This window comes from Xyrauchen texanus, chromosome 2 (genome assembly GCF_025860055.1).
Source record: "Xyrauchen texanus isolate HMW12.3.18 chromosome 2, RBS_HiC_50CHRs, whole genome shotgun sequence".
NCBI lineage: Eukaryota > Metazoa > Chordata > Actinopteri > Cypriniformes > Catostomidae > Xyrauchen > Xyrauchen texanus.
Window position 1 is genome coordinate 18,773,600 of NC_068277.1, and position 14,805 is coordinate 18,788,404.

Genomic DNA, 14,805 nt, shown 5'->3' on the forward strand with positions numbered 1-14,805 from the left:
AAATAGACATGCGATGTAAAACTAGACACAGCTCATCAGGATAAATGAGAAAAGTTCTGTCACTCTTTCAAAAAATGTAAGTACATGTAAACCAGTTTATTGGTCTTCTCATTTGTCATCTTTTGCTTCAGTTCCAAACTCTGCATAGTTTCTACTTGTCCCTCTCTTTCCTAACCTGTAGTGAAAGGGTTGGGCATGGTGTCTTTCTCTCCTGTCCCCAAAGTGTGTATACGCAGCGAGTCAAAATGTCCCTGCAGCTTCTGGTATTGCCGGTTTCGTTCATTCAGTCGATCTAAAACCTCACTGTACTTCCGCTTATATTCCTCCAGCACCTGGAGAATAGATAAGATGAAGGAATGGAGGCAAGAGATGAGGAGGTAAGGGAGAAAATAAATAAAGAGGAAGAGAGAGAGAGTGTGTGTGGGCATTGGCTTGATGTGAGGATCTAATGACATGATGGATCGAAGACCTTCTTCAGCGATGCAATCTCCCCTCTTAATGTGTTTAACTCAAGCTCTCTGCTCTGGTTCTGCTGGGTCATAAACTTCTCCATCTGAACTACTTGTCCTCCAGCTAGGGACAATTTGTACTCCATTAGCAACCTCTCCTGGTGTACCTGAAAATAAAAACAACAACAAAAGAGTGTCAAGAGAGGATTTTACCCAATGTTCTATAGCAGTTGTAACAATGCAAACCTGCCATTTATTGACAATAGTGAGGAAAATACTTTTTTTTTTTAAATAAACTAAATTAGAACACTATCTAAATTTGAACATGTCATCGCCCACAACATGTATTTAAAATGTCATTTAAGCCATTTAATAAATTTTTGGTTAAATGTAAACGTCACACAGTTATGTAACAGAAAACAATTAATGGCACAGCAATAATGGAAAAGGTAACAGAAATTACAACATATAAAACACGTGACAACTTGCCCTAACTTGATATTGACTTGTTCCGAGTACACATCAATCTTTGGTTAAAATGGACCTTGATCAAACAGTTTAACCTTGCATTTATGCATCCCATGTGGTTTTGTGTTCCCTTTTACAAAAGAAAATTATGCTATTGGAATTTTAGCTTGCAGGAAAGCATTCAAAATTGTTTTATCAAGACTAGATGTTTAAAACCAACATGCAGGCTAGATCACCACTTATTGAGTAAACAATTATTTACGCCACAGGACTTCCTGCGATAGATTCCACGTGTGACAACTTCCCCCGACCCCCTTATATGTGATTGCAACCCAACAGACACCAAACCTGGTAGGTCCAGAACTCCAGTGCTTTATGACAGGTATCCAGAACCGTATGAGGCTGCAGTCCGACCAAAACCATGGCTTTGTACCGCTCTGATGGAGCCAGCTCGGTCCGCAACACGTCTAGTTTGCCAGATAGCATGGAGGAGCATACCGGACAGATGGCAGGTGTGCGGCTGAACTCATCCGAGCCGTGTTGATCACAGAATATATGACAGCAGGCCGTGACCCATGCAAACCCACTTAACCTGGCCCGGCACTTGTGAAAATTACACAGCAAGTTGTATTCGGATATAGACATGGCTGGTTTTATGGGTGAAACAGAGATATAGTCATGTTAATAGAGGTTTCAATCATAGCAAAATAACAACGAGAAATTTGTGTGCCACTTTACGCGTAAGCTAGCAGCTAAAAAACGTAGGAAAACATTTAAACCCCGCTTATTACATTCATGCTATTGTACAACTCATTGTTAATTCATTGCAAACGGCAATACAGCATTAAATATTTATTATCAAATATGCAGCATTTAAAAACTTGGTATAGTTTACCGAGTTTTATCAAGTATGTTGTCTTTTTATTTACACTCCTCTCGCAGGTAGCGCGCGGGGCGGGCAGCAATTAAATGTCAGGATCTGATAGGCCACATTCACACTTCCGCGTTTCTTGCTTCCGGGGAAGCACCTCGCAGAGTAAGCTTACTTCCGGTATCAACAATATCATGGTTGTAATGGCAAACGTAGTTTTCACTTTCTTTAGTCTATGTTTGAATGGAGGGTAAAAAGAAACAAATAATTGAAATGTCAATAGTACGCAATAAGAATTGTTTTGAAGGACAATTTTGTCTTCATACACCTAAAGCATATGCTTTCATTCTGAAACCACTTTGAAATGTTGTTTTTCTTTGTTGTGAAGGTTAAAATACTTCCAATTTGGAATCCCCAGTTCCCACTACTTAGTAGGTCCTTGTGGTGGTGCGGTTACTCACCTCAATCCAGGTGGTGAAGAACAATTCTCAGTTGCCTCCACTTCTGAGACCATCAATCCGCACATCTTATCACGTGGCTCATTGTTCATGACACCGCGGAGACTCCCAGCATTTGGAGGCTCATGCTAGTCTCCGTGATCCACGCACAACTTACCACGTGCCCCATTGAGAGCGAGAACCCCTAATCGTGACCACAAGGAAGTTTCCCCGTTACTCTACCCTCCTAAGCAACCGGGCCAAATTGGTTGCTTAGAAGACCTGGATGGAGTCACTCAGCACACCCTGGATTCAAACTTGAGACTCCAGGGGTGGTAGTCAGAGTCAATACACGCTGAGCTACCCAGGCCCCAAATAAGGTCTGTGGACACACTTTCATACCTCAAACATGAATTTTGAAGCTTTTTTTATTATGCAATTCAATATGGCTTCAATATTCACATTTGAGGTATGACTGTGTGTAATTTATGTTGTAGAACAAAACATCCATATATCATCAAGTAATACCATAGACCTTATTTTACTAATAAGTTAAAAACCCCCATAGGAAATTCCTGAGGAACACACGGCAAATTCTCTTACGGGTTTTTGGACTACAAGCTAAACAGCTCTATGCCTCTGTGCTCACAAAACTCTTCAGAGACAACACAAAGTCATTAAAAACATCTCTGTACAACACCTCAGGGCCAGGCCATTTTATCATGTCATACACCCATCGCGTTTAGATAAAGAAATAGTTTACCAAAAAATGTTTCAGTAAGTGAAACATGAAATTCTCTCATTAGTCACTTACCCTGATGCCATCCCAGATGTGTATGACTGTCTTTCTGCAGCTGGATGTACTCAGGTGCCAGCACTTTGACGGTCCAAAAGTCACATTTAGGCAGCATAAAAGTAATCCACACGACTCTGAATGTCTTCTGACATTAATGTTAACATTATCAACTTTTAAAAAGCGCTTTCTTCCAGTAGCTGACACGAAGCATGACGTTAGCATGTCGACAAGTTCACACAAGAATTTGGAAGAGGCACTTATTTACAACAGAAGAACGAACATCACGTGGGAGTTTGGCCATTTCAAACAGCATCAGAGCCATGGATGGAAGCGCCAATTTAAAGTTAAAAACATTTTAATTATCGACTTCTTTCTTACATAAACCTATCGATTAGCTTCAGAAGACATTAATTGATCAACTATAGTCACATGGATTACTTTTTTGCTGCCTAAATGTGACTTTTGGACCATCAAAGTGCTGGCACCCGTGAACTTCTATTATAAAGGCCCTGACACAGCTCTATCTTCCTCTAAAAATATTAATTTGTCTTCAGCTGAAGAAAGACAGTCATACACATCTGGAATGGCATCAGGGTAAGAGAATAATGAGAGAATTAAAATTTTTGGGTGAACTATTCCTTTAATGTGAGCAGATTTTTTGAGTGTTTAACCTAGAGGGGTGCTACTATATTTATACACACACACACACATAAACAGTACATGTGACAGTGTGCGTTTTATTTTATATTCCGCTTACAGCCATTTTTATCACCTGTAAGACTTTAAAAAATGTTTGGTGACAAATAAATGTTAAAAACTAATAAAATAATAAGAGCTGATACCGAAATGACATGTCAGCTACACATTTTAACACAAATTGTTAAAAAGTTGAAACTTAAAAATAAAGCAGAATTACACATATAACAATAAAACCTATCATGAAATGTGTAGTGTGTCATAGTTTTCCGAATGTGATCTGCCATGTCTAATTTACCTCTGTGGATTTCTTAAAAACTAACATTTAAAGAGACAAACACCTTAGCATTTTCCAGTAATACAGGGATGGTGTAGACTCGCACAATCAACTCTTGGTGACATATACTTGCTGTGCTCCCACATGTAATCCATTTTGATCGACTCCTCTCAGTAGCTTCAATGCAATCCGGAAGTTAAGAGACAAAACACAGAAGTGCGGACGCGGAGAGCTGAATAAGGTTATCAGAGAAGTCACAGACAATTTTGCGACAGGTATGCAGGTATGATGAAAAGAAAACAACCAACACACAAGCAACTGTAGAACATTTGGGAATAAAGTGGCGCAATTTGAACAAAATTTTACACTGCACGCTGCAGCTTAGCGAACCAAGACAATTGTGGAGTTCGGAATTGCATACTACCCCTACTTCTCATACTACTTCTGCCATATCCGTCTATGGCAGAAATAGTAAGAGTTGTATGGTAGTATGCAATTCCAAACTTAGCTATTGTCTATAGAAAATAAAATATTCTCCTAAACTAATATGCATACTAGTACATTAGTTAAATTTGTCCTCAAGAAATTTTGTTTAAAATTTTAATGAGTCTAAAACAGCCATGACTGTTTGAATACTTTTCTGAAATATAAATAAATAATAGAAGTCCCTTTTTGAGTTAGCCTATTTATGTGGCAATTTTAACAATTACTTTTATAGATATAGAAGATTGTACGTATATAAGCATAAATAACCCGCTACTCTTATAAGAAAACCTACTTTATGGCAAGTGGGCAAATTGGCCTTATATGAAATACGGTGCAGGTCGACTGCTTGTTTTTGATACATCTAATTAAAAATGGCTTTTCACTTCATCCCTCCTCTATGTGGTGTATGGGAACAGAGGCGGGGTTGAAAAGAAGGGCATTGTGCGGAGAGGCAATGGATCCAGGGGGTGAGGAGAGAGATGCCCACTCAACTGTGTCCAGGTCGCCATTGTTGGAAATTCCCTTCCCATTCAATGCATTTTAAACAGAGCTCCGAATATGCGGACGCACTGACAAAGTGAGCGAGCCGCAGGGGGTCTTTACTCCAGTAGCTCGTGCAGTTATAGCGGCTTGATGTTTTATCCCATCACCTTCCTCATCATCACCCTCAAGTTAATTTAGTGATTTCACACCACCTTTAGATATTCTTTGACATAACTTTCACACCTGACACAGTAGCCAATCCTGTCCAAAGTCCTGTAGCTATTGTTTTGCTTAATGTACAGTTACAGCTTGTTAGATATTACTTTCCCACAAAACGAAAAATACAAAATCAAAGACTTGTAAAGCCTTCTATTTACATTGCATTTCTCTCAAATTTTTGCAATACCTTTTCAGGGACGTGCCAGTTAGTGGTCCAATATTCAAAAACTTTGCTTTCTATCTCAGGCACTTCAAGTTGTTCAAAACAGACGGATGATGTCAGAATCTTGAGTGATAAGAGCGCCATTCATGCATAAATTAAATGCATAAAGATATAATGTCTGAAAACTTCTGATTGGCGCGTACTCTGCTGTTTAAATTAGGAGCGAGCTACGATATAAGTATTAAGAGAAACGCAACGGAGGGGAAAAGAAAGAAAAAGAGACGGTGTTCTGTGCCATTGAAATGCAAATGTCAGAACAAGGAGAGATTGTATTTGTGTGTGTGTGTGTGTGCGTGCGTGCGTGCGTGTGTGTGTGTCTTTGGGGGGCGCAGAGTGGACAAGTTTGAGAAATAGCCACACACACACAAACACACACTCGTCAGTTCGCACAGCAACAGCGGACGACGTCACGGTCCGCTTCAACAGTCGGTACGAATATTACGTTTATTTAACTGATTTCCAAAACAAAACGAACAGCCCTTTGAATATAAGCCGACGCCGTTTAAACGCGCCCAGCCAGGTGGATTTATATACGAAAAGGGGGAGTATTCAACACGACTATTATTACCTGCTTTGCAAAGTTGGTTGATGCCCGTAACTCTCACGTCTGCTCGTGAATCATGTCACGCCGGAAACAGACGCGGCCCCAGCAGCTCGTTAACGCAGACCCCGGGGGCACGCGCTTGATGCCGCAAGGTGAGGAAATCACTCCTTTGTTAATTATTTGTTGTCCTGGACTTAGTACTAAATGATACTGTTTAATAAAAATTCATTACTGTGTAAAAACAACTGATTATTAATAGAAAGTTTAAGCTGATTAATAGAAAAGTTTTTGTTGAACAAGCTAAACTGTTGAAGTTGAACACCTGTGACTTAATATAGCTATTAATTATATAGGCTATTATTTGAAGTATTTATTTTGAAAGAGTTTTGGTAAAAGTTTAAATGCACCAGTGTGTGTGTGGCCCTTTTCTCGCCAGTGAGCCATTGTTTGAGAGATTCAGCTCACATTTCTACCTTGACCTGATAAAACATAAAATTAAAATAAAACAAAATCGGTAAAGTAAAAATATGTGTTAAATGTGTTATCTTAAAAGAAGGGTTTAGATACTTGTCCACAGGGTTGGTCTAAAGGTGTTCAGCCGTATTGCCCAGTCATTATTTTGACATGAATCACTCGGGCCATAACTGCGTTAGCTTTTCACTAACATCAATTCACCAAGAGAATTGCATTATAGTCACTTTGACTGCTGGAGGTCTTTTATGCATTTAGAAGAGTCTCCTATTCAGTGTGAATAAGGTGCAAGCAGGGGGAGGGTATGGAGGGGGTGTTTGGGTAAAAATTAATCTCTTCTCACTCCATTCTCCACTTCTCCCTTATTCTCTCTCTCTCGTGTTTCCATGTGCTCCTCTTTTCTGCTCCCATCGTGTTCCCCCCTTCCCTTTCTCTTGCCTCTATTCACTTTGTACCTCTTCTCGGTTGGGGGTTCCACTGTTAGAATACAGAGGGGGAGAAAGAATGCACTGTTGCATACATTCATGGAAAAAAGTTAGCTAAGGAATCTTAAAGGTACACCATCTTTGTTGAAATGTATGATTTATTTAGCTGTTGGTAAGAAAAGGTATTCAATGGCCCAGGGATCTCATGATTGAAGTTTTCTGTTGTCTCATTCACAGATTTAATTCCACAGGTCTGTGTACAGTTATTTCATGTATCAGTATGCCTGCCACAGAGAGTGGGAATAGTTTGTCAGTCAGTTAGCCCACCATTTTCCCAACCCCCTTCTTCTCTTTCTTTTTCTATGTTTAAGATTTTGAAAGAATTTGACCTCAGAGCTCTAGAGGTCAGGTCATCTAGCCAATCAGAGCACATGAACAGTGCCCAAAACCCTTTCTATGCCTTGACCTTTGACCCTGTATGGGGTCAGGGGGGAAGGGTGGATATAGAAATGAAAGATGTAGTTGATGGACAGAGGGTTGGGTTAAGAGGGTTATGGGATGTATTGATATCTATTGTTCTCTAAAAATCATTGCAAGGTTGTCACTGAGTTATGGCAAGAATGAGGACAGAAGATGTGTGTTATGATTTAAGGGTGAAAGATCATTAAGAATAGAGACTGACAAGTGGAGCAGTATTCAGCATTTTGGTGCAAGAAAGCCGTTGATACAGAAGTTGACCTTAACATTCGGCATAATCACGTTAGAGTATAAAGATTCTATATGTAAAAAGATTATGCCATTTTAATGCATCATTGAAGAGTTTTTGCAACATATTTCCATATAACTAAAAACTGCAATATAAACAACTAATAATGCAGAACTTTTAACAATCGGCATGGTCTAAGGATTAATTCTATTATCTGAATAATCTATTATCTGAATATTCTTCTTTCTATTTTGCAGATGACCAGCTTCCAGTAAAATCTCCATTCACATCTCTTGCCTCAGAAGCTACCTCGTCATCTTCCTCTTCCTCCCCCTCATCCCTTCAGGATTGTCAACCTCCTTTGGCCCCAAGGGCATCCCCTGGTGGCCTTCGTACACCCTCACTCCCCAATGAGAGCTCCTCTCCTCCCCATTGGCCTAATCACATTGCCATGTATACCACATCTCTACCTAATGCACATTCATCTCTTTCCCCAGACTTCCCACATCCTTCATTGTCATCCCAGACCCATTCACCTCCTCCTGTCTCACAGAAATCCACTCATGTTCCACTTCACCAACCCCACTCCACTGTGACTTCCCCACCAATGGGTATTTTAGTAACCACCTCTACCTCCTCCTCATCATCATCTTTATCCTCCTCCTCCTCACTGGGTGCCCCTCAACATCAAGGAAGCCCCAGTCCCATCCACCAAACTCCTTCCTCACCTTCAGGGCAGCTCCAGGTGCCTCCGACCCTGGCTGTACTCTTGGAGGAGCTTCAGGTTCTACAGCAAAGACAGATTCACCAAATGCAGATTACAGAAGAGATCTGCAGGCAGGTACTGCGTCTGGGTGGTATGGTCAGTGCCCAAGATGCACCTTCAAATTCTGTGGATGGTCAACAGGGAGTTGAAGACTCCCTCTCCCCACCTAACACTGTCTCTGGTGCCCCTTTCATTCCCCAAGCTTCTGTGTCAAAGCCCAACCTGTCTCACACTATTGGAAGTAGAGCTCTGTATTCCTCCTCATCATCTTTAACACCCTCCTCATCATCCTCATCTTTATTCACCTCTTCAGCCTCTATGCACCCCCTCTCTTTATCATTGGGACTTACTCCTCGTTACCTCAATGAAAAGTCTCCTAACACCTCTATCAGTCATGGCAATGGTGTGAATTTCTCAACTCCTCCCTTGCCCACACGCAGCCTCTCCCAGGAACAGCTACCACTAAGTTCCTCTGTTAGTACCTCGAACGGATCTTCAACCTCATCTTTAGGCCGCCAGCAACACATATGCCGGTTCTGTGGGAAGGTTTTAAGCAGTGACTCCTCCTTACAGATACATCTGAGATCCCACACCGGTGAGCGTCCGTACCAGTGTCCAGTCTGCCTCAGTCGCTTTACTACCCGTGGCAATCTTAAAGCCCACTTTCTTCGTCACCGTGAGCAAAATCCTGAGTTGTCGCTCTCCCTCTTGCCACCAGCTCTATCCGAGCAGAGCCAATCAGGATCTGGCTCAGGGCCATCACAGAGACGCAGGAAACGGCGTGCAGAAGATGAAGAGCCTTTTGGGGTTAAAGGTAATGTGGGCATGCCAGACAGTTTAGCTCTGGGTTTCCTGTCTGGGTCATCTCATCCATCTCCCTCCTCCCTTCCATTGCCACCTAGTGTTGATCTGGCCCTACTTTCCACTGCCCACTCTTTGCTTCAACTTAATCGTGCCTCAGCTGCAGCTGCAGCTTCTGTTTCCAATAGCGTACAGTCCTCATCATCCATCACCACCTCCTCCTCTTCTACTTTGAACAGCCAGTTCAAAGGTGCAAAGCAGCAGAGGTTTGATGAGAATACACCACCACACTCCAGCTTACACCCTGGTTCTCCATATTCCCAGCTGGCACACCTTCCTAAGATTCTCTTCCCATCAGGTCCCTCTGCTCACCATCCTAGCTTTGCCCTTCTCCGCCCTCCTCACCTCCCTTCTCCTCACCTCCCACTTACCTTTCCCTTCTCCACTTACCCCAAACCTCAAAACGCCTCTCCTCCATCCTCTTCTCCATCCTCCTCCTCTGCAACATCTGACACCTCCAAGCTACAGAGACTGGCACAAAAATTGGAGAAGCAGCCCCTCCCTAAAGGTGCCAATGAAGGTCAGACAAGCACTCAGGCAAATGACATATCCACAACCTCCAACGCTAATGTTATCTCGGCTTACCGGAGGGAGATGATGGCAGCCTTAGGACTGAACCCCAACTCCAGCAGTGAGCGAACTAGCCAAGAGCTTCCAGGATCAACTGCCTCCACTTTGGCCCCTAATCAGTGTGGGGTGTGCCTGCGTGTCCTCAGTTGCCCAAGGGCTTTACGTCTCCACCAGGCCACCCATTTGGGTGAACGCCCGTTCCCCTGCAAACTCTGTGGCCGCTCCTTCTCCACAAAAGGAAGTCTAAGGGCTCATCTGGCCACTCACAGAGCACGTCCAGCCAATGTACGTGGCCAGAACTCCTGCCCTCTCTGCCAGCGGAAATTTACTAATGCCGTGGTACTGCAGCATCACATTCGCATGCATCTGGGGGGCCATTTGCCTCCAGAAGGCAATGAGGAGATGCAGCCTGAAGAAGACCCTGGTCAAATGCATGGAGTTGCTCTGCCTAAGACCCTTCAATCTCTTCCTCTTAATATGAGCATGTCTTCCTCTGCCACCATCCTAGAGTCAGATACTGATGCACACCAGCTCATGGAGTCAGATCAAGATCCCTATGACAACACACCTGAGACGAGTCCAACCGTGACAGTGGAGAAGCAGGACAACGGAACCCCTTCCTCGGAAAATAGCCCCCCTGACAATTCTATTGCCTCTGAGGAGAACCTTTACCTTGGCACAACTTACCATAGCAAGCTTCAAGTTGTTAATGGCACCATAGAAGAAGACACACCTCTGTCCCTCTGTACAAGGACTAGCTCCCAGGACACATTGTTTGGTAAAAAATTGCAAAATGGGAGTTCACATCATACAGTGCATAATCCTACAATAGGCTCTGAAGCTCTAGATCTGTCACCAGCCCTCACTCCACCCTCCAGCCCTGGGGTGACCTCTGAGTTAACGTCAGACCAAAGCAGCAAGCAGACAGCACCTCTTGTGAATGTAATGGACAATGGTCTTGAGCCCAAGAATTCAGACTTTCATCAAGCTACAGAAAATGCATCTTTGCACTCCAAAGTTTCAGAAAGAGTCATAGAGGAGAATGGGAAAACTGAGGATGCACAGCAATCTAAAACCGAGGTATCAGTAGAGAAGGATGAAGGAAAACAGGCACTGGATAGAGAGAAGATAGATGTGATTTCAGACACTCCAGTTGCCCCTCCACAACCCCAGCGTTCTGAGAAACCTTACAGCTGCACTGAGTGCGGAAAAGAGTATGCTAGCCGCAGTGGATTAAAGGTACAAATAGATCAATATCTGTAATTATTATATTTTGAAGGAGAAGGATTTTGTTAAAGACATTTTACTAATATTCATTAGATTCATGAAAATATATCTGGGTTGACCTGTGATATCAAGTTTATGCATCAAACTAGACTTCTCAATATTGTTTGTGTTTGTATTTCAACAGGGTCACATGAAAATCCACAGCGGAAGTATGAATCAGTTGGCCAGTACAGCATCCGCACAGTCCTCTGAGGGAAAAGCTGAGGAGCCAGCCAATGGAAAACTGCAAGGAGAGGAAAATAAAAACTCTTCAGAGGAGAGCACAGACAAACTGTCCTTGAGTGAGGATCCATTGTATACTACAGATAGAGACAACAGGCCTGAAGACAGTGCTTAAAAGGATGTGATTAGTTTGGTTCTAGCACTATTCTTGTTTACCGATTTATATTTTACTTTTTTCATTTTTGTTGTTAGAAGTTTTTAATTGTTTGAAATTGTAGAATGGTAGTAAATCAGTCAATGTATAATAGTAGTGCCTTTTCATGAAGACAATGAAATTATATTGATTAAGACTTAGTTTGTCTTTGACCTTTTAAATATCAAGATGCACAGAAATTGGATCTTGAAAATAATATTTGTGTATAATAAAAAGATAATTCTGCATCTTAGTGCAATTTGGAATTCTTGCATCTAAAAGAAAAACATAAAAACTTAAAAACAAAAATAAACATTAGGAAAAAAGGAATTGACCTGAAGTGAGATGAGTGAGGATGGGGGATCAAACCAAAACTGATCAACCGATGTGAATGTAAATACATGGGTATATGTTCCCTAGTTTTGTGTTCATTCATGCTGCTGTATTATGTAGGTGTTTCTCTATAGCTGCACTATTCCCATGACTGCTATAACTCTGTTTGACAAGGGAGGCTTATGACTGATAGAAAGTCTGTTCTTTGGATTTCTTTATTTAGAAGACCCAGTTTTACTGATTTGTTGGTATTAATTTGTACTGAACTTGATTACTAAAGGAATCTGGCAAACAGCACATCAGATCTGGTCTGATGATGCTAAAGGGGGGCAAATGGCTCAATATTGTCATAGATTTATGTTTTCCTATATATTTTTTTTGTTGTTGTTGGCTCTGTTGAATTCGATTTAGATTTTGCTATTTAGATGTTCTTGTTGCATGATCCTAATTTGTCAAAGAGAGAAATAAAGTCAAAATGAAATTCTCAAGATTGAGTATTCTTTTTTTATTATTATTTCTTTGAACACATTTTTCCTATACACTACTGCCCTAAAATACATTTTCAGTGTCCCATGAGGGTTATTTTTGTTTTTGTGCTCAATAAGGCTCAGTGTTTGTCTGTCTGCTGCAGCAATTGTCTTCATCCATCCCCTCTATTTTGAAGTCTGCTTCCTTTAATATGTTTTTGTTCCCCAGTGCATGCTGAGGTCTGTATGTGTATATGGTGTGTGTTTGTTCACACATATACTAATGTGTGTAATGTGATTGAGTGTGCAGCTGTACAGACTTCACTCCCTCCCCTCCTCTCAAACACCCTCTCCCTTTCTGTGTCATGCTCTCTTTCATATGCTGGCTCTTTCATTTTCTCTTTCATTCTTTGCCTCTTTCACCCTCTTTCCATCCTCCGCCCCCTTCCCTGTGTAATACGGCTGACACACAGGAAGCTCTAATCCTTGCACAATGTCCCCCCTCATGCCCCCTGAGCGTCTCTGCGCGGGATGAAGGGGTGGCGGAGACGACCAGCCAGCTGTCCCTAAAATGGCTCCTAATCCTGCCTCTGCCAGGCCCTCGAAACCATGACAACCTGTAACCAAGGAGAGAAATTTTGAGGTTGAGAGGGAGAGGGACAATGAGCCAGAAACAAGGCATGTGGGAGAAGTTTGTCCACATGCTTTCAGGAAGGGATAAAGACATGTCTCAATCAGAAATAAAGGTTGTCTCAGAGAGACAATACCAAATATGCCCTAATTTAGCGCTGTAAATCAGCAAGAGTGATTAATGATTCTTCCATGAGTAGTTGTCAGAGATCTTGAAATGATTATAGTAATTATTTTAATTAATGGTTGGAAAGTGAAGTTTCTTTCCATGTAGGCTCAATAGACTGTAGGCTGTTCATAAACCAATAATGAACAAAACACAATCTATACAGCACAATCTAATGATTTATAATGTGTGTGTGTGTGTGTGTATATGTGTGTGCTTATTTATGTTCAATTTAATTAACTGATTTAATAAATTTTTTATTATGACATTTTATATTAACTAAACTTTCCAAAAGTAAGGTAACAAAACAATACTGCAACAATAATTACAATATTCGGTAGCCTGTATCCACAACAGCTATCATTAATTATATTTAAAGTAATAAATGAGTAATAATAAAGCAGCCTGCGACCTTTGAAAAATCAGATGTGGTGTAACAGCCCATTCTACCACATGATGACGACAAAAACACAGATATGTGGATAGATTAGACCCTCTCTCCAAAGCGTTTCCAGGTTGCATTGTAACAGTGAAAAGGCATTATGATGATTCTGTCTGATGCCAATATTTCCATTGTCACTTTTCAGGGTCTTTGGAAAGCAGTAAATGAAAGTGAGACTTTGACTTTTTGAATCATAACCATGCAATATCATGTGTTTACTATTAAAGTGATAGTTCACACACACACAAAAATTATTCACCATTCACACCAGCCATCCAAGATGTATATGACTTTCTTTCTTCTACTGAACAAAACGAAGTTTGTAGAAGAATATTTCAGCTTTGTTGGTTCTTACAATTCAAGTGAATGGTGGCCAGAACTTTGAAGGTCCAAAAAAGCACACATGGATTAACCACTTATGTCTTGTGGATTACTTTTATGCTGAATTTATGTGATTTTTGGACCTTCAAAATGTTGGTACCCATTCACTTGCATTGTGAGGACATACAGAGCTGAAATATTCTTCTAAAAATCTTAATTTGTATTCTGCAGAAGAAAGAAAGTCATACACATCTGACATGGATGTCAGAGAGGGATGACACGAGAGTGAGTAAATGATTTTCATTTTTGGGTGAACTATCCCTTTAAAGCTACATTTTCCCTGACCTGTCATTATTATTAGGCTACATTCTCAATCAAATTTTACTTATTTAATTGTAAGCTATTACATAGCTGATCTATCTGAATTAATATCGACCACAAAGTGCTTCAAGAAAAGTCATTTCAATGGTTCGATAGGCTGTCTTACAACGGTCGGGCTAGGGCTTGGCTACCGGGACTTAAAGCGATAGTTCACTAAACAATTTTAATATTATCATCATTTACTCACACTCCTGCCATCCAAGATGTGTATGACTTTCGTTCTTCTGCAGAACTTTCTTCTGTAGGTCCATAAGATGCAAGTGTATGCTAGCCAAAACTTTGAAGCTCCAAAACGCACATAAAGGCAGCATAAAAGTAATCCATATGACTCCAGTGGTTTAATCAATGTCTTCTTAAACAATCTAATCGATTTTGGGTGACAACAAACCAAAATGTAACTCTTTATTCACTGTACATCTTGCCATTGCAGTCTCTAGGCACGATCATGATTTCAAGATTGATTACACTTCATAGTACTTGACATGCGCAGAGCTCTAAAAAGCACTAGAAAGTGTAATCGAGCTTGAAATAATGATTGCCAAGGAGACTGCTTATATCAATATTTATAGTGGAAAAGGAGTTGAGTACCTAAAAGTAAAAGTACAGACTTTAGTTCCTGCATTGGAAAAGGGCCTCATGTCTTTCCTGGCCCCTTTTTGGAGCTCGGCCTGCAGC

At 41.1% G+C, this 14,805-nt stretch overlaps 2 protein-coding genes across 2 annotated transcripts; one reads left to right on the plus strand and one right to left on the minus strand.

The window, feature by feature from the left end:
• Positions 1-170: 170 nt before the first annotated feature.
• On the minus strand, positions 171-1,691 carry LOC127661600 (E3 ubiquitin-protein ligase CCNB1IP1). The gene is made up of 3 exons (XM_052152370.1): positions 1,266-1,691; positions 470-616; positions 171-332 (listed from the first exon to the last, which is right to left on the minus strand). Exons 1-3 carry the CDS (start codon positions 1,560-1,562, stop codon positions 171-173), a joined length of 606 nt encoding a protein of 201 aa, XP_052008330.1. The 5' UTR covers positions 1,563-1,691.
• A 4,126-nt stretch (positions 1,692-5,817) lies between these two features.
• On the plus strand, positions 5,818-12,180 carry si:ch211-212k18.5 (sal-like protein 4). Its single transcript, XM_052153183.1, has 3 exons — positions 5,818-6,101; positions 7,809-10,987; positions 11,160-12,180. The coding sequence occupies exons 1-3, from the start codon at positions 6,026-6,028 to the stop codon at positions 11,370-11,372; spliced, it is 3,468 nt and encodes a 1,155-aa protein (XP_052009143.1). The 5' UTR covers positions 5,818-6,025; the 3' UTR covers positions 11,373-12,180.
• Positions 12,181-14,805: the final 2,625 nt, after the last annotated feature.

What these genes read in the sequence shown, in the direction of transcription:
- LOC127661600 (XM_052152370.1), bottom strand. Translation starts at nt 1,562, where the DNA reads ATGTCTATATCCGAATACAACTTGCTGTGTAATTTTCACAAGTGCCGG. An exon ending in TGGAGTTCTGGACCTACCAG is followed by an intron (nt 617 to 1,265) that starts GTTTGGTGTCTG and finishes TTTTATTTTCAG; the next exon opens with GTACACCAGGAGAGGTTGCT. An exon ending in AGATTGCATCGCTGAAGAAG is followed by an intron (nt 333 to 469) that starts GTCTTCGATCCA and finishes TCTATTCTCCAG; the next exon opens with GTGCTGGAGGAATATAAGCG.
- si:ch211-212k18.5 (XM_052153183.1), top strand. Translation starts at nt 6,026, where the DNA reads ATGTCACGCCGGAAACAGACGCGGCCCCAGCAGCTCGTTAACGCAGAC. An exon ending in CACGCGCTTGATGCCGCAAG is followed by an intron (nt 6,102 to 7,808) that starts GTGAGGAAATCA and finishes TCTATTTTGCAG; the next exon opens with ATGACCAGCTTCCAGTAAAA. An exon ending in CTAGCCGCAGTGGATTAAAG is followed by an intron (nt 10,988 to 11,159) that starts GTACAAATAGAT and finishes GTATTTCAACAG; the next exon opens with GGTCACATGAAAATCCACAG.